Source organism: Alternaria ventricosa (assembly GCF_023758065.1).
Source record: "Alternaria ventricosa strain BMP 2768 chromosome Unknown scaffold_2, whole genome shotgun sequence".
NCBI classification, from domain to species: Eukaryota; Fungi; Ascomycota; class Dothideomycetes; order Pleosporales; family Pleosporaceae; genus Alternaria; species Alternaria ventricosa.
This window is the reverse complement of record NW_026055682.1, coordinates 698,678-717,734: the sequence shown is the minus strand read 5'-3', so window position 1 is coordinate 717,734 and position 19,057 is coordinate 698,678. Positions and strand designations below refer to the sequence as shown.

Below are 19,057 nucleotides of genomic sequence, written 5' to 3'. Positions count from 1 at the left end.
ATTTGGGAACATTTTGGCATGGGCCCAAGTTTTGATGCCGCTCAATGGGCAGCCATGTCAGCCTTGCGATGTCTATCGAGGCCCCGACCTTTTGTCTGTCGCCGATGCATACGACATCAACATGCGCTTGCCCGTGGTGAGCGACCGGCAGCGAGATGGGCCGACGAGGAGCCCGATCCAGTAATAAGACAGGCGCAATGGGAGGAACACGCGGGACAAGTGCGGGCGGGTATGCACCAGAGCATGTTGAGTGTACTTGAAGAGCGTGGATTTGTAAAGGATGTCGCTGGGTGAGCATGAGGCGAACAGCTGCTCCCAATTATCGCTAATTGTCACAGCGGACGCCAGACGCTCGACTGGCTGCTCACCGAGAAGCGCATCGGCGCATATGTCGGCGTAGACCCAACAGCCCCCTCTCTACATGTCGGCCACCTCCTTCCGCTTATGGCGCTGTACTGGATGTACCTCCATGGCTACTACACCGTCAGCTTGGTGAGCCACCCGCGACTCGATGCACACAACGCGAGTTAATCATGGCTAGTTAGGAGGAGGCACCGTCCAGATTGGCGACCCTTCTGGCAGAACAACGGCTCGGTCTCGGCAAGGCGAAGATGTGCAGTCTATGAATGTGGAGAGCATACAGCGCCAATTGGACAAGCTGTGGACGAATGTCAAATGCCTGGGCATCAAGTACCAGTACTCCCCCCTGATCAGCCGAAAGCAGGATATCCTCAACAACAGGAGATGGCTGTCCCAGCTGAGTGCAGTTGAGCTGATGAGGGATCTGGGGTCTGGTATGCGCCTAGGTGCTATGCTCAGTCGCGACTCGTAAGTCCTCCATCTCTTGAGTGGAGAATGCCTCTCACACGCCTAGGGTCAAGCTACGCATGGAAAGCGGCGAAGGCATGGCTATATCCGAGTTTAGCTACCCCCTCTTCCAAGCCTACGACTGGTGGAGCATGTACCGGAACCAGGGCGTCCAACTACAAATCGGCGGATCTGACCAGTACGGAAACATCATTGCCGGCATGGGCGCCGTCAGTCATATGCGCAAGATACATCGCATGGACAACGGAGCAGAAGGCGACGAAGACCCAAGCGTAGCAACTTACGGTCTCACCACACCACTGCTTACCACAGCGTCTGGCGAGAAGTTTGGTAAGAGCGCGGGCAATGCAGTCTGGCTTGACGGCCAGATGATGAGCTCGTTTGATCTGTACCAGGTACGTCCTCAGTAGCTCTTTGCAGTCTCACTACTGATAGTCTGTTACAGTACTTCCTCCGCACTGCCGACGCCGACGTCGAACGCTACCTCAAGCTCTTCACCTTCCTCCCCCTTGACGAGATCCGCCTCCTGATGAACCGCCAAAATCAAGACCCCTCAAAGCGTAACGCCCAACACATACTCGCCCGCGAGATCGTCGAGCTCGCACACGGAGCAGCAGACGCGAAGAAAGCCGAAGCCGCACACAAGGACGCATTTGGTCAGGGAGCCCATACATTCTCGCTATTCTCGCTGAGAAACGCGATTGCCAGCGACAAGGACAACACCAGCGAGCCAAAGGAACACATGAAGAAGGAGGACACAGAGCTGTTCGAATACAAAAAAGCCTACGCCGCCTCCTCCGCCGCACAACCTACTGCCAGCAGCCCACCCGAACGACCCCAGCACGACAAGACAAACATCGTCACACTCCCCCTCTCCATGCTCCAAGCAGGATCTTTCCCCCACGTCCTCCACGCCGCCGGTCTCGCAACTTCCAAATCCGAAGCCAGCCGCTTGATCGCGAAGAAGGGCGCGTACGTCCTTGTACCCAACTCTGGTGAGCTTGATAACCCTACTGCGTTGAAGTGGGCGACTATCGAGCCGGGCAAGGAGGTCAATCCGTATCACTATCTTGTGGATTTCGAGGCGCTGGTGCTGAGGGCGGGGAAGAGTAGGATTCAGATTTGTAGGGTGGTTAAGGATGAGGGGGTTGAGGAGACCGAGAAGATGGAGGAGATGGAGGGGAAGACAGAGGAGGGACAATAAATGTAGAAGTCAATATCGCGTTTACTGCGGATGAGATGGTTGTACGAATGAAATGTCATATACTCCACTCCATCACACTGGCTATCCAATTCGTCTACTGTGTCAATGCGTGTTCCGTGTCAAATATACAAACGATACTCAATACTCAACACCCTCTTGCTCCTTTCACGACCCCAAACACCGACCAAACCTACCCACTCCCCTCACACCATGCCTCGCATGCTGGAACCTCGTTCCAACACCTATCTTGCACGGCGCAAGCGGACTACCTTGTACCTCTGCATCAACCACTTCCTTCCCCTTCCCCTTTCCATATTCCCGTCCTACGCCGCCATTATCGTTCTCGTTCTCATTATCATTCATCGTATACCGCAACCCTCGTCGTTCTTTAATCGGTGACGTACGCGCAGAATGGTAACGAGACGGGCCGCGCTCGATGCAGACGTTCGGGCTGAGAGGGCTGAGTTGAATCCCGCCGTCTTCAAGGATCGGGCGGTTTGCTGCGGGTTGGTGAGGGCGGATAGTGACGGTCGTTGGAGAGGGCGTTTGTGTCTTGGTTGGGGTATGTGGTTGATTGCGAGGGCGCCGTGGAGGGAGGGCTTTGAAGAGGGGGGAGATGCGCAGGGTAGAGTCGGGTTCGAGGAATGGGTCTGGGATTGTGGTTGTGCTGATTTGATGGGGTGATTGCGTGATGTCTTTGTTGAAGACGTCGTTCTCAGTGAGTCTCGAAGGCGATGAGCGCAGTGATGGGTGGCCTGTAAAATGATAATCGAACACATCTTCAACGCCGCATGTCTCTTGCTCGTATAGAGATGTGCTCGCAAGCCAGTCGTTGACACGATCCCTAAGCGGACCAGTAAGACTGGCAGTGCGGTTTCGAGAGCCCGCGATGAAGTATCCAGAGTCGTCCGACCACGCCTCTGAACTCTGCTCAGATATGCGAGGACTGTTCGCCTGCGTCGCGTGCGATACCATTCTGAACGACGCTCTCGACATGCTCTCCGACTTTGAACGTTGTACTAGAGAAGATGCGAGATTCAAGTGCTGCTCATCCCTACCGTGCTCGACCGGTGGCGAGGCCTTTCTGGAAATGTTTGGTAGCTGGGGATATGATACGCCTTGCTCAGGCTGAGGGGACTGATGATCACGGCCTGCATCTTCGAAGATCTGTCTCATCCGCGCGGCATGGCCAGCGCGGGCTGGTGACTGTACCAGTGTTGAGCCATTATTCGCACGCCGGACACGAATGTTGGCTAGTCGAGAAGGCGAGGGTGGAACTGCACATGGTCTCGAGAGCGTGGATGCTGTCGCTGTTTGAGCATGGCCGTGGTTAGTGAGGATGTCGTTCGTGGAAGACTGGCTGTATGCGCCATGTGATGGCCCGAGGGCTACACCTCCGTCTGGAGAGGCCCCAATATGCGGCAGTAAATGCCCAGAGCTCTGATCGGGTGTCACGGGTTTGCGGAATGTGCGGCTGCATCCAATGGCGATACCCTACAATGGAGTTAAGTAACTTGTAGCAGTTCAGTCCTGCACCCTCGACGAACTTGCTGAAAGGCCACATTGGTCGGCTGCGCGATTTCTCCATCTTCGTCTATAGCCATCCGAGTCATCTCGGACATGGTGAGCTTGGCTGTTCGCGTGGGGACTCGACGTTGCACGAGCGATGACTCGAGGACGGGTTCAGTTGTCGTACATGACTTTGTGGCTGGGAGGTCAATAGGGAGGCTGCAGCAGTTGCACCAACGCTCCTACATACTGCAGTCACCCGTCATGCCTGCCAATTGAGCCCGAGCAGTTACTTCCCCGCCATGTTTTGGTAGCACAGGCGCATACCAAGATTGCAGATACACTTTTCTCACGAACAAGTCGCACATATGTGGAGTGTAAACATTTTTCCGCAGGATTGAGTAGATTCAATAGTGTGGACATGAGTCTGGTCGTGTAAGATCGATATATGACGTGTGCGGTACACGGGGATGCCCAGGTGGGGATCTTCGCTGATCTGGTAGCGACGACCGCAGCTTCCGTATGCACAGAGCACTTGCTCGGGTCGAGTCGAGAGAGGCCTCGTCGGATGTTTCTTTTTTTGCCCATAATTTCCGCCACGCTGACATCACGTGGCAGAATGAGTCGGTGCCTGCCCAACGGCCATCGAAAGTTCTCCGCGAACTCTACCGGTAATTGCGCGAGATAGTGTCAGCCTTGGAATATTTCAAAGATATCACGTCAAGGTTTTGGCGCGGTAGGACGAGACGCGGGACGGTGTAATCGACGCACCAAGGCCGCTGGATCTCGCTTGTCGATCGCTATCTCTGGGACGCCTCGAATTGATTACTCCCAGCTGTCCACCTTCGATCCCGCCATCACGGTCACCGTGGTTCGGCATCTAATATCAATCCCGTCTTCCACAGCCATTCGCTGAGCCTCGCAAAATCAACTTCGATGGCGACCCTGCGTCCAATCTCGCTGGCTCGGCCCTTTCTCCGATCACTAGGATCCCTAGCAAAAGCACTTCAGCGTTGCAACGTCGTTGCGTACACCGTCAACGGCGCCCGCAGGCAGAATGGTTCGCACTCCTGCAGGCACCCTTTGTGAGCGTCGCAGTAGGCGTATTGCCTGGCCCCAAAAAAGCGTCATGCATGCAGGAACAGCACGCGAGGGCTAAACTGGGCTGTCTTGGCCGGGACGACACTCGAGACCGAGTCGTGGGCCCGCCTCGTCTACGCAAGGTGATGCTATGTAAAACACACCACGGCCGCAAGCATCTGAAGCATCCTACAACATTACCGGATCGCCCCAAGTGCTGACAACCACGAATAACCACGAATAGCTCCTCAGGCGCGCCTCGAGAAAACCTTACTCTCATCACAGTGAATGCAGCGGACGTTTTCGAAACGGCGCACGCTCTCGCACCAGCGCACGTTGGGCGCAACTTAAGACCCTCTCCTCACCTCGTGCTGAGGCGGGAGCGTGTGCGTTGCCCGCGACTGTCGCACCATGCTGATTTCGATAGACGGTGACCAGTACGAGGCCCCTGAGTCGCCCGCGCATGTCGTGGCGTCTTCGCTTCCTGCACTACACCTTCTAGTCCGTGCTTCTAACTCTGAACCATGCCAACCTTGCGTGTTCCACAATCTGCCCTGCCTGCCACTCCAAAGTTTCTGTATTTGCGTGACATGTCGTCGCTGTCTCTCGTGCCTTTTGCCTATCCTCACTCTTTCCATTCCATCTCGGCCTGAAGCCATTCGCGAGCTCGAAGCTCTTGCGCCACCACCATTCTGTCGCATCCTAACTATTATACTTTCTTTTTACTACTTTCGACACCTCCGCGTAGCTTAGTCCCCGCTTTTACCCTTTGTACATATTCCTTATACTTGGCTCAACGGCCTGTCACTCTATTCAACCGCCTTCGTTCACCGCGTGCTATCGATAGCCGTTCTTCCGACAACGCTCGTCTGACTTGGCTGGGAACCTCTTACTGTAAGTACATGGATTTTCTATGAAACCCCATCGGGATCAGCGCCACGGTGCTGCAACAGACAACGTTACACTTTCCCTTCTTCCTCGCTTCTCCGTCTGCTCTCGTCGTATTTGGCATGTTATTGCTGGGCTGCATAGGCTCTTGGGCTATAGTGGCTCGGTTATACTCTGCATCACGGTGTACTCTCCGTCTTCAGAGCCCTTGCTGTCCTTATTGAGTCCTTATTGAGCACCACCGATCATGCAAAGGACTCGTTCTGATCTGTGAGAGCAGGTTAGTAAATATCTGATACGGTGTATCAGTCGCCTCCTGGTTCCTGGATCTCTGAAACCTCAGGCAACTGGCTGTCGCTCACGCAAGGAATCGCTGCTTTCCGCGAGTACCGACACGTATCAAATCACCGCGTCGGTTCCCGGAGTCTACCCTACCTTCACCTCTTTGCCCGTAATTTGGAGAAGATACCTGGACCAGCATTTGGGAGTTTGAGTACCCCAGGGCCTGCGTGTCATACATGTCCGCATTGGCCATCAGCTGTCTTGCAACAAGTGCGTATGCGTCAACAGTCGCACAACAGTACCCACATTCAACACTCTTACAACCCACACGTTGCCTGGAGCAGACTCGACGACTCTACCAGTTCCGCGCTCCGAGGGCGTGAACCTCGCGTCGCACAATAACCTTTTACAGTCAGACCTGTGTCGCGTGGCACATTTACTGTCGACATCTCGATATCTAATTCATGAGTTACGATCCAAGACTGGGCGCCGCAGCATACGGTGCGACAGGCGCAAGCAGCGATGGAGACGCAAAGAAGGGTTCGGTACGGGCGGCGAGAGAGAGGATGCATGCTGCGCAAAAGAGGACCCAGCTCCCAGACACGTCGAAGATCATTGGCCTTCCTCGGCGACCGAACCAGCTCGTCATGCAGAACTCTCAGGAACGGGTAGAACAGTCACAGCAGCCGGCGCCTTCGGGAAGCAGAGGTGACATTGATTCGGGATCACCGTCACCACAATGGCCACTGCCGAACACCACCAGAGACAAAGCAGAGCCTACACCTGTCTTACCACCTCGCTCTCCAGAAAGACTAAGGCCACCGCCACAGTTTGCACGCCCTGTATCCGACGAATTTCCTATACAGCAGCTCTCGCCCGATCTTCCCTCGCCGAACTCTCCAACATCAATATATCTGCATCCGAATGCCGACACCTTCTCACCTAACTCGTTTCGATCTTCGCGCCCAATCACTACTTCGTCGATAGCCTCGGACTCCTCGATAGGCTCCATACCCGACTTTCCTGTACCCCAACCGCCTATGCCAAGTATCCAACAAGCGCGACGCTTCCCAAGTCTCGGTCCACCGCCCTCTTCGCGAAGAGGGCCTTCGTCGTACTACACGCAAATGTCGTATGTGTCACCTATCGTCGAGGAGTCGGAGAACAACTCTTCAAGGATACAGTCACAACGCGGTTCCTTTGCTTCTAGCAATGTATTCCCGACTAACAAGGATGACTTCTACCCCGATGACGATCTCTACTCGGATGATGGCGAAACCATAAACAGTCGCGATACCATCTCACCGACCCCGACCGACTCCGACGACCGAAGCGGCCTCGTACAACAATCACCTGCTCTTCTGCGACAGGCGAGCTTGGGTAGGAGGACCAAGCCATCGCTTATGACTATCAAGTCAGTGGACAGCTTTGGAAACAAGAAGGGTGGACCTGAAGGGAAGAAGCCTGATGGTTCTAGACTTGGCGCGGGGGCCATGGGCATCGGAGCCGCAACACTCGCAGCGAGGGATGGTAGTCCGTCGGGTATTTCAAGACATCCTCTCAGCAGGTCCGTCTCCATGGACTCCATAGACACGATAGAGGACTTCAAGAGCAAGGCCGGAAACGTTGGGACTGCATCACCACTCCAACAGGAATTGCGACACCCCGGGATGTCCGAGCGTGCTGGTATGCGACGGCCCGCGAGGCTCGACATGGACGCCGTTCGGGACGCTGAAGCGCGCGGCAGCTTGACGAGTCTGCCAGATCTCATTCGAAGAGCCACGCGCCTGGCAGCGAACCTTGACCGCGGACGGACAGCAAGTCGACTTGGGTTAGACTTTTGGGAAACTGGTGCTCCCGACCGGAACCAAGTCCGTCAGTCTGGATTGTCTGAGATGCTGGCCGCTTTCCCACCACCTGGTCAAGAAACTCCCACCCGCTCTGGCCGGGGTACTCCCAACGGTCGCAATGGCAGCATGTCGAAATGGCCGTCAGGTGGTTACGGGCGCAACGGTGCTACCGACTCTGGACTCAGCAACGAAAAGCAAAAGCCGCGTCGGAGGTGCTGCGGTATGCCCTTGTGGACATTCATCACACTCCTCATAGTCTTGCTCTTCGTCATCGCTGCCGCCGTCGTCATCCCCGTGTTCCTAGTCGTCCTGCCCAACCAGAACAAGGGCGCCAATACCTCTGCCGCACAAGAGACTCAAGGAAGTAACAACGGAGGCAACAACGGGGGTAACAACAACATGAACAATCCCAACGCACCTGCCGCGCCACTTCCCACATCTGGGCCGGGTCAAGGGAACGACCAATGTAGCGGTATCATTACCTGCCAGAACGGTGGTGTCGCCATACTCAACGGCGATCGATCGTGCAACTGTGTATGCATCAACGGCTTCACAGGAAAGACATGCACGAACGACGATGCTACAGGTTGCACTACAACTAGCATCGAGGGCACCGCCAACAACGCCACTATGGGCTCCGGTATTCCTCGCCTGATCGAGGTGACCGCTCCCAAGTTCAATGTTCCTTTGGATGCCACCCGCGTCTTGTCGTTGTTTTCTCAGCTCTCGCTCAGTTGCGCTGCTGAGAACGCCCTGATCACGTTCAATGGTCTTGCTTCTCGTTCAATTCCTCAGCGTCTTCATTCGATGGACTCAAGGACCGCGCTTCACCCGTCACGTACCCTCCCAGTACTCCACCACCCTCATCCTGCGCAGGTTCTTGGTCAGATAGCCAAGCGCCAGACGGTTGGTCAGGTCGACAAGGCTGACTCACCGAATGAACAAGCCAAAGCCCAGACGGACGAGCTCGTAACACAGCCCATCTCGAGCAACATCAATGCTCTCGACTTTGCCCGTGTAGCGGTGCTCCTTGCGCTTCAGGAAAGCAAAGACCTAGACGTGGCCGCGAGCGCACAGGAGTCCATACAATCCCTACTCACAGACGACCGCAACGGGAACTCCAACAGCGGCAGCATCGACGTCGGCCCCTTTGAACTAGACCTCGTCAACTTCACAATCGAGTTCCAGAACGGCACCACGATACGCGGACCACAGAGTACCTCATCCTGAGCTTGAGCATCTACACTTAGACCCAAGATTTTGCTTTTCACCTGCATAGCGATACCCTTTTTTGTCTTTTTGCCATCACACCATACATCATCTCTCTTTCCCATTACATTTCCATCTTGTCGCAAACTCAATGTACGATATCAAAAGGGCGGGCGTGTGCCCTTGGACGGCACAGCGCAGGGCGTATCTCTTTTTCCTTGGTTTACTACTCCTTCATACAGTGTGTTCTCTTTATATACCCGTCCTGTGGACGCTTTGTCATGACCGATGGACTGGATCTAATGTATTTTTGTTACGGTTGGTGGGAAATACCCTGAGGTGGAGTTTGGTGTCAACGGCAGTCGCGATTCAGTACCGGAAGAAGAGGATAGTGGGTAGCATAGCGCAGAGACTACATAACTCAGGTTGATGTAGTGGAAATGATATAGTTCGTCAAAATTTCTTGGTCGTTTTGTGTGTGCAGTGGGCGTTGTTGGGTTGCTGATGGGTACAGGTAAGGACCACGCATCTGGACAACATACTAACAGTATCCCAGGTCACCATGTCTATCTGCTATGGGTACGGATTTCGTAGACAGGCTTCTGGTGTTCCTCCCGCTACCTCGCGTCGCTGATGTTCCCGCGTCCCCACGGCTCCTTCCATCCACCCATCGCAACTTCCCCTTTCACTCCACCACACAAACCTTCCAACCACCAAACACCCGAAGTCTACCACAACACAACTCAATGAAACAAACATTCCGCCACCCCGCTTATGGTCCCCCACCTCCACGACTGCGCAAAAAAGGGTCCAAAACAACACTCGTCGCTGACCTAATCGCACTAAAGCCTCGCTGCCTGGAGTGCATAAAAGCTCACTGCCCCGCCGCCGCTGCGACTTCTTGTTTACGCATTGGCGACTGAAGATTATTCCATCTTGACGACTTCTTGATCACACCTGTTTCTTGCCACTCCCACGAGCTTGCTTGCGCTTAGCTCGCAGTGCGACACCGTTCACACTGACACCTCAACCCACGATACTTCAGTCTTTCTGATAGTGCGCGACAACAACCGCCAACACCATGTGGTGGGCTGACGCCTTACTGTACTTGGTGGGTATCGCCGTCTGGAATCGTGCGAAATGGCCGTTACCTGCGTCCAATGTCGAGATGGTCGTTAAGACTTATCTTGTGCTTGAACAACCTCTACCTACCATCACCGTCGTCGTCACTGAAACTGTCGGAGGTGAGTCTCAACTGGTCGATCCTTACTTTTACATAGAAGATGACTGACATCCCCTCTAGTTGTTGCTACCGCCATTACCCACTCCATCCCGGCCATTCCGTCCACCTCCTCTACCCCTGTTCCCGAGTCCGACCGTTCTACTATAGACGGCTACGCCTACCCCTCCCCTGACTACACTCGAGCTGAGTCTCGCGCCCGAGCTCGCTCTGATGAGCTTCATCAAGATCGTACGACTGCAATGCACGTAATGTGGACGCCTCAGTATTCCACATTCGATGTCATCGCAATCTTCGCCGCAGTCTTTTCCGCCGCCGTCATGGCCTCATGGATCGCTATCATCGTCAAAGGCAAGGATCACGTTATGCAATCATTGGGTCAGATCCCTGAATACATTGACGCTTCCTTTCGACACACTGGCTGCCGCATCGGATATGCTTGTCTGATCCTGGCTTGGGTATGCTTGATCACCGACTACTTGATCGGATGGTCAGAAGGATACGTAGTATGGCCGAAGATAATCAAAGCCCTTTTCTCGTATCCACTCCTCCTCATCGCCCACTTCCAACTGCCGCCCATCGAGCACATTCTCTTCCTGTGTGGACGGTTTGCAAAGACGGTTGCAACCGCCCCAGGACAGTGGATTGCTAGACAAGCGAGACGTTGGTACGAAGCCCGGACAAGCACGCGTCGCATCGACAGAGTATTCGATCGACCTATCACCAGGATTACCATCGGAGAGTGCCTTTTCCCAGACCTTGCCGCCGCCAGACCAAGACAACCGGACACCAAGTTCTCTCAGATAATGAAGGCCGCTTTGAGCGACATCTTCTTCTTCGGCTGGAACCTCATCGTTATCGTGATCGAGCTCCGTATCAGATCTTGGATGCAGATTTGGTCACACTCTCGCGATGTCATCCTGGTCACGATGGAATTCTTTATCGGCGGGGGCGACGATAAGTTCCTTTGGAACGTCTGGCTAGGATGCTACCAGACCTTCTTGAAGGGCATCCGCGAGTTTCTCTCCGTATTCAAGGGGCTGATCAAGACGGCTCTCGGTGGGATTTGGGTGGGCCTCAAGCTGGTCAAAGCGGTCTACAATCGTACCCTCATCCGTCTCTTGGAGAGGAAAGTGCGTGAAAATCTGACGCCCCGCGAGATCAAGACTTACGAAGACAACGTCCACAATGCTTACTGCGAGGCGTCCACATACAACCACAGCCAGATCGCGCTGCTTTTGCTGCGATTCTGGAAAGCCCTTGATGACATAGCTCGTTTGGAAGCTCAGATCAAGTACATGGAGCAACACTACGACTCTATCAACAGCCGCGAGATCGGCGAGAAGTGTGTTGGCTACCGTGCAACGATCATCGAGCTCGTTCACGACAACAACTACTTCCGTCTTCTGCTCTGCGCCATCTTGAACGCTCTATATAACGAACTCCATGGTCGAAGGCCCAACGATCTCAACGCCAAACATCCTTACCAGCCCAGCCAGCTTGAGTTCCGCGTTAAACCTGACCCGCTCACTGGCTTCTACATGGGTTACAGGGAACACTCGATTCGGGCCGTCAACAAATGGGATCTTGGCCGCGAATACTTGAAGCAAGTCGAAAACTTCGGCATGAAGTACGAGAAGGAGCCCTTCCGTATGTCAATGATTCTTGCCTGGAAGGCCAACGGCCCTGGTAACGTTCCCGACAACTTTGATCCGTTCGTCAAGGATCACTGGGTCTTCTCTGGCGCCATACCTGGTCTCAACATCCCGGTCTACACGTCTGAACACAACCCGTTCAACATTCACGACAAGCGCTTCCCTGTATACATGAATCCTGAGGGTCTTTTTGGACCCCAGATCGAGGACTTTGCCGCCAAGGGCCAACTTGCGCAGTGGGGCGATCCTGAGGCCATGAAGCCCAAGGTTGCTCCTTTCAACGCCGCCGAGCTCCGCAAGTTTACTGCGAAGATGGACTTCGGTACTGCTCCGCTTCGCAAGCACAAGATGGCTTCATTGCCCAAGATGCCCGCCTACTCGAGTGATCCGTGCCCGACTGGTGAGCCCAGGACGACGGACTTCCCGCTCTACAGGAAGGACTTTGCCTAGACACGGACAGAGCTCTGACCGAAGATACCTACGAATATGAGAGAAACGATTTCAACGTCACGATTCCTCATCACACGCCAACGCCACTCGAACACCCTGGACAACACCTACTGAAACCCCTTCCACCTCCCCTCAGCCCTCCACCTCAATACCACCACCGCCTCTCCTCCCTCTACACAAGACTCAACACTGACAAGGTAGCGGCCCTGTGCCACCTATATGGTGAGTAGCGCATTCGTGCGCCTCACCGGGTGCCCCACCGCGCCGCTACCAGCAAACCCTTCCCGCCCTCTATGGAGTCAAGACAGTGAAGCTCAAGCACACGCTATGTGTTGTTTGGATTGCCCGACTGTCTTGTTACACCAGCTCCTCACCTTTATCCGATGCAGCAGGTATAGCCCTTTACGGTGCCTGAGTGGCTGGACCGGGGTTTACCCCGAGACAGTCTCGTTCTGAAGGATGGTGGGGTGGGAAGGGTTTGTCTGTGTTGACATGCATGTGCTGGACGGATGGATAGGCGCTTGATGGTTGTGAGATGGATGCTGAGATGGTATGGATGCGGGTTAAGTGGGTGTAGAAGGGGTGGATGAGTGATGTAGTGTGAGATGAGGAGGCTGTGGAGATGGTGTTGTGGATCTTGGACGCGATGGCATCTTCAGGATGTTTTCTTTTTTACGATACCCCTTGCTACTGTTGCTTTTGGGAGCCTTTCAGGGCCGGCGTTCGGCGGGTGTTTTGGAGTCTGGCTAGGAAGATACCCACTTGTTTGTATCTTGTACTGAGATTCGCGTTACAACCGCGTAATCAATGAAGTCATAGTACGAGTATCAAAGCTGTTCGTAATCATCGATGACCACTCTCCATGTTCGTGCGTATATGTGAATGAAGTTGTGGTGATGACGGCAGGGCAGGTGCAGCCGCGACTCAGGCTGCCCCTCCATGCCCCACCCAAAGCAGCTCTCAGTGCTCAATTACCTGTTCCTGAGCTGCCAGGCAAGTTTACAACAGCCACACCTCCCCGCTAGCCCACCGACATACCCTACACCCCTCCAATATGCCCCAAGAAGCCTCCAAGATCTCCGACCCCGACGCGACGTCGCAGGCAGCGGCCGAAGCTGTCGCCGAATCGAGTAAGCAGGCAGAAGCCGAATCCGCTGACGAGAGCGGCGACGACGCGACCGAGACGGTTGAAGACGCAGAGGGCGCGTCGGAAAAGAAGAAGAAGAGCAGGAAGCGCAAGATCAAAGATGCCATCAGCGGCAAAGGCAAGGCTGGCGAGACCACCGACCTGAACGCGCCCGCTGGAAACGTCCTACCGAAGGAAGCGATGAATATGCTGCTCGCGAATAACCCCGGCCTGGCGAATGAACTGCAGGGCAAGGCAAACAACAAGGAGGAACTCGCGCAATTGATCAAGAAGCTCAACATCAACGAGATGCTGACGGGTCTGGCGCCGCAGGGCAGCCAAAAGGACATGGCTAGCCACGCTTTCTGGAAGACACAGCCCGTACCCAGCTTCGAGGAGATGGCGAACAAGGAGAAGATCAAGGACGGGCCGATCAAGGAAATCAAGATTGAGGAGGTAGACAAGAACCCCAGCCCAATGTACCCTGGCTTTGAGTGGGTCACAATGGACCTGGAGGACGAGAAGCAGCTGGAGGAGGTGTACGAGCTGCTCACGAACCACTACGTTGAAGACAAGGATGCGACCTTCCGCTTCAAGTACTCGCCGTCATTCCTGAACTGGTAGGTCATTGGAGAGAGGTATTGGCGGCTTAGCTAACACAAGCAGGGCCCTGAAAGCGCCAGGCTGGAAGAAGGAATGGCACGTCGGTGTCCGCGCAACCGCCTCAGGCAAACTCGTCGCGTTCATCTCAGGCATCCCGATACAAATGCGAGTCCGCGACAAGGTCCTCAACTGCTCCGAAGTCAACTTCCTCTGCGTCCACAAGAAGCTCCGCTCCAAGCGGTTAGCACCCGTCCTCATCAAAGAGATTACCCGCCGCTGCTACGTCGAAGGCACATTCCAGGCCGTATACACCGTCGGCTCTCTACTCCCCACACCCGTCTCAACAGCCCGCTACTTCCACCGCGCCATCGACTGGGAGAAGCTTTACGATGTCGGCTTCTCTCCTCTCCCCCACGGTAGCACCAAGCAACGCCAGATCATACGGTACAAACTCCCAGACACCACCTCCACTCCCGGACTTCGCGAGATGGAAGCCAAGGACGTTGACGCAGCTGTCGACCTTCTGAGGCGATACCTAGAGCGCATGGACATGGCACAGGTCTTCAACAAGACCGAGTTCGAGCACTGGATGGCGCCGAAGGAGAAGCCTAAGGAGCAAGTCGTGTGGAGCTATGTTGTTGAAGACCCCAACACGCACAAGATCACCGATTACTTCTCTTTCTACAACCTTGAGAGCACAGTTATTGGCAACAAGAAGCACAACACCATCAAGGCGGCGTATCTGTTTTACTACGGTACAGAAGTCGCATTCGACAAGGAAGACAAAGACAAGACAAAGCTCAAGCAGCGACTAAACTTGCTGATGAAGGACGCGTTGATCTTGTCAAAGAAGGTGAGCATTTCAGCCTTCCCACCTCAGCACTTGCTAACATAACCAGGCCGACTTCGACGTCTTCAACGCACTTACCCTACTCGATAACCCGCTGTTCCTAGAGGAGCAACGCTTCGGCGCTGGCGACGGCTCCCTGCATTACTACCTCTACAACTACCGCGCTGCGCCGATACCGGGTGGCATTGATTCGCGGAACCAGTCGAGCAAGGACCACATGGGCGGTATCGGGTTGGTCATGTTGTAGGCGTCTGAGCGTGCATCTGCAGTGGTGTTTGAATAGCGGTTTGCTGCTCGTATTGGGAGGGGTTCAGGATCATTGGCATGCGGTTGGATAGTCGGCTCATACCCTTGATACGAATGAGACAGCGATCTGGGAGATTCAGATGTATCGACCGATTCCTACCTATTCTTTGGCATAATTGTTCATTCTGATATCAATGCCCATGTGACTGCGCGGTCGTAGCGCGCTTCTGCAATTATGTACCTACTCCCTGGAATGTAGTTAGGCAGCGACGTCACATGCTCAGCCCCAACTCCGCGGGTCTCAGCCGCGCCGCCTGTGTAACAACAGTTAGTTCCCATTGGGCAGGCGCGGCTGACCTGACCTGCCATCGCCCAGGCAAGTAAAGGTGACTGCGTCTATCCGTAGTTAGCCTTGTTTCCGTTTCCGACGCTGCACTCTTTCGCTCTTACGGACCTGGCCTTCCCTACACACCTCATCGCTACATCAGAATTCTTCCGTCACTGTGCCCGCTCGCTACACGCCAGCTTGCACATGAGCAGCGTTTGCGGTTTGCGGCACGTGCTGGGGTAGCACTTGATCCAGCCTCGCAGAACGCATATTTGTGCGAGCATTGTTTTACCCAATCTTTAATGACAATCAACTTGCTCGCAGCATACAGTGTCTCGTTTCGAACGTATCTGACGACAGGAAGACCGTGACGACCTCCCGGCCTAGCTTCCAGACCGTTGCTATCACCCAAAGATCTACGGAATACTCCAGACTCTTCGTTTATTGTGAGAGGTTGGTACGATGGCGGACGAAGACCCGATCGACGCAGACATGGAAGACTCCGATGAAATCCTCGCCAGTTATACAGCGAGCGATGTCAGGCGTGCGGAAGCAGAAAAGGACGATGTAAGGGCTACAGACTACCAGCCCGAGACGACGTCGAACTACGTTACCCTAGACACCTTCGCGGAACTCACAAATCACCTCAGGACACGCAAATGCCGCGTATGCGACGAACTGTTCTTTTCCTCGGAACTGGATATTCGGAACCTGTTTCAAGACTGGATGGACGGTACAGTGGATAAGTTATCCTGCAACCTGAGATGCAGTACCTGCAACACGCGCTCATGCATCGCATGCGAGCCAGTCGCCTTCGCAAAGTCATCCACGATCGGGTTTGCCTCACAGAACGTGTCATGGTGTTGTGTGGGCGGCCGGTTATTCCTGATATGGGCACTCCTCTGTGGATTCGATCGGCGCATTTGGGAGTCCAGGAATCTCGGGAACATATCCAAGCAAGACAAACCGGAGTCCAAATCAAAGGCCATGAAGATCCAGAAGTCTACCCGCGGCGGAGGTCCTTTGGGCGGTCACAGATTTTCGAGAGAGTCCATGCCTAGTGGTAAGGGCTACGGCGGGCATACCTCGAGCTCTAGTGGACATGATCACGACATGTACGACGACGACACCTCCGAAGACGATGGCGAAGTCGAATATGACATCAACGGTGAGCCTTTCAATGCTGAAGCACTGGAAGACATGTATGGGAAAGCACCAACCCCGAAAGGCTTTGAACACATTATGAACTCGATGAAGCCCATACCCAACAAACCCAAACCCAAGAATGCGGTGGGCAGAAAAGACGACTTCATGTTAAAGGCGCGAGTTACACAGAAACAAGAAGACTACTTCAGCATCAAAGTCCTGGATTTCTTGACCGATCTGCTTCCGTCTCTCGAGCGGGAGACCTGCTTCGATTTCGATCCTCCCGGCGCTATCTTGGAAATGCTCAACAACAGCAAGATTCTCCCATACTGCGCAGAGCTTCTACGCAACGACTCGTTGACCGACGTAACCAACCGCAAATACCTCTATCAGGCGCTGTTCTCCTTCCTGACTATGGTTGGCTCGCATTCCAGTACTAAGGCAGCGCTCTTTGGCCCTCGATATGCGCGACCTGAGACAATAGACTTGCTCACACTCTCTTTCAACGACGGGGTACCCGACGCAAAGGAGAGGGTGACCACTCTAGCCGAATGTCTACGAAACCTCACTACTCAGAGCTCACTGATGCTACAGAGCTTCAATACGAACCCGAAAGCTTTCGAGGATGACGAGGACCTGACAATGTTTTACGTTTGCGACCACATTGAAATCTTTACCAAATTCATTCAAACGCATATGATCACAGCGACCGATAGCGTAGGCGGCAAGGCGACCGTCGTGGTACCTGATGGCCTCGGTTTGAGGGATGTAGACTCCAAGCTGATGTCAGAAACTCATTACTTTTGGAGCACAGCGAAGGGCCTCATCGACTCCCAGCCGGGAAGGTTCAAGCGGTTGATCACAGAGATTACGACGCTACAAACGGGCCTGCCACCGGGCATCTTTGTACGCTATTGCGAGGATAGGCCCGATATCCTCAAGTGCGTCATTGTCGGACCTGGTGATACACCGTATGAAAACGGCCTCTTCGAGTTCGACATCTTCTGCGGCGCGATGTTTCCGAACCTCCCTCCACAGGTCAACTTCAAGGGAACAGCGGGCGGTCGTCTAAACATCAACCCAAATCTTTACGCAGACGGCAAAGTCTGTTTATCCTTACTTGGTACATGGTCTGGAGAGCCATGGAATCCTGGGGAGTCGACATTGCTACAAGTACTGATCTCAATACAAGCAATGATACTGTGTGAGGAGCCATGGTACAACGAGCCAGGAAGGGAAGCGGGCTATACTCGCAGCCCCACCGGGCCTTCAGCCATGTACAACAGAAAGATTCGTGACCATACCGTACGCACTGCCATTCTAGCTTGGCTCGATGAGCCGCCACCACTTTGGAAAGACGTTGTCGATTTCCACTTCAAACAGCAAGGCAATACCATTCTCCGTACAGTGGAAGAGTGGGTCAAAGAGAAGATGCCTGAATCTAACAAATCGGCTTTTGAGCGGACAATCGAAGAGGAAATGTACGCCTACGACGAGGCTTTTGCGGAAGCCATGGCTGCTCGTTACCAGGTTCCAGAAGCAAGCGATTTGGGCACCATGCTACCACAGCTGCAAACTGCATTGAGAAAACATGGCGCTACATTCATAGTCGAATATGTCGCTCCTCCTACCCCGAAAGCCCCAAAACGCAAAATGGTACCGGCAAGTCATTTCGGGCCTGGCCTTTCGCCTTACCCACCTGGACCGGGGGGTCCCACAACGAGCTCGTCGAAAGCAGCGACGGGGGCTTCCATGGCAGGGTCGTCAGGAGCACCAACGTGGGCTTCAGTGGCAAAATCCTCGCCAGCCCAGACAGACACTCAATCCATGTTCGAACATCTGGATAATTTCAGTAAATTCATGGACACCGCAAGTCCGGAGGTTGCGGCAAGCTTCTTCCGCGGTAAAGGCCAGCATCGTGGAGGATTCGGTAGGGGCCATACAACTGCCGATACGAACGGACCTGCTGTGGAAGGTTCCGCTGAATCGCCTCGCTATGAACTTAGGTCTTCCACACGTGGTCGCGGCAGCAGCGATGAACCTAGTACTCGTGGTGGACAGAGCAGTTCCAGCACCGGCCATTCGCCTTACAACAGCAACACCATGAACTTTATACGCGGACGAGGCGGAGCTTCTCATAGCGTCCAAGGCTTCGGCCGTGGGGGCTTCGGCCGCGGGGGTCGTGGCAGTGGTTTGGATGGTTCCGCTCCTGTGTTTCCTCCTCCGCCTCCTGCTGGTCCTCCGCCCGCTGGGTTTGGCAGTATCGGCCACGGTCGAGGTGGATATCTTCCAGGTGATAACTTCACCATGGGAGATGCGCCGACATGGACTCGCGGAGGTGGACGCGGTCGTGGTAGAGGTGGCGGACGGGGTGATCGGGGTGACCGTGGTGGACGCGGACGGGGTAGGGGATGAACAGGTGCCCTGCAGACTACATCAGTATCAGAACGAGGGTTAGCAAAACCTTAACGCAATGCAGGTGTCTAGCTTGTTTGCTTCAATCATTTCCTGAGGGTGGACGTCTAGTCTTTCTCTTGAACGGTGTGATGGTTTCGGTGAAAGA

The 19,057-nt window shown here is 54.4% G+C and overlaps 5 protein-coding genes across 5 annotated transcripts; all 5 read left to right on the top strand.

The window, feature by feature from the left end:
* Positions 1 to 243: 243 nt before the first annotated feature.
* J4E93_001243 (uncharacterized protein) lies at positions 244 to 2,032 on the top strand (the record flags this gene model as incomplete). Its single annotated transcript, XM_049339195.1, has 5 exons — positions 244 to 290; positions 339 to 492; positions 542 to 828; positions 875 to 1,223; positions 1,274 to 2,032. The coding sequence occupies 5 exons, from the start codon at positions 244 to 246 to the stop codon at positions 2,030 to 2,032; spliced, it is 1,596 nt and encodes a 531-aa protein (XP_049203152.1).
* A 4,223-nt stretch (positions 2,033 to 6,255) lies between these two features.
* J4E93_001242 (uncharacterized protein) lies at positions 6,256 to 8,871 on the top strand (the record flags this gene model as incomplete). Its single annotated transcript, XM_049339194.1, has 1 exon — positions 6,256 to 8,871. One exon carries the CDS (start codon positions 6,256 to 6,258, stop codon positions 8,869 to 8,871), a length of 2,616 nt encoding a protein of 871 aa, XP_049203151.1.
* A 1,461-nt stretch (positions 8,872 to 10,332) lies between these two features.
* On the top strand, positions 10,333 to 12,195 carry J4E93_001241 (uncharacterized protein; the record flags this gene model as incomplete). Its single annotated transcript, XM_049339193.1, is given in 2 exon segments — positions 10,333 to 10,338; positions 10,357 to 12,195. The coding sequence occupies 2 exon segments, from the start codon at positions 10,333 to 10,335 to the stop codon at positions 12,193 to 12,195; spliced, it is 1,845 nt and encodes a 614-aa protein (XP_049203150.1).
* A 1,054-nt stretch (positions 12,196 to 13,249) lies between these two features.
* J4E93_001240 (uncharacterized protein) lies at positions 13,250 to 15,021 on the top strand (the record flags this gene model as incomplete). Its single annotated transcript, XM_049339192.1, has 3 exons — positions 13,250 to 13,941; positions 13,988 to 14,777; positions 14,824 to 15,021. 3 exons carry the CDS (start codon positions 13,250 to 13,252, stop codon positions 15,019 to 15,021), a joined length of 1,680 nt encoding a protein of 559 aa, XP_049203149.1.
* A 789-nt stretch (positions 15,022 to 15,810) lies between these two features.
* On the top strand, positions 15,811 to 18,909 carry J4E93_001239 (uncharacterized protein; the record flags this gene model as incomplete). Its single annotated transcript, XM_049339191.1, has 1 exon — positions 15,811 to 18,909. The coding sequence occupies one exon, from the start codon at positions 15,811 to 15,813 to the stop codon at positions 18,907 to 18,909; it is 3,099 nt and encodes a 1,032-aa protein (XP_049203148.1).
* Between the last annotated feature and the right edge of the window lie 148 nt (positions 18,910 to 19,057).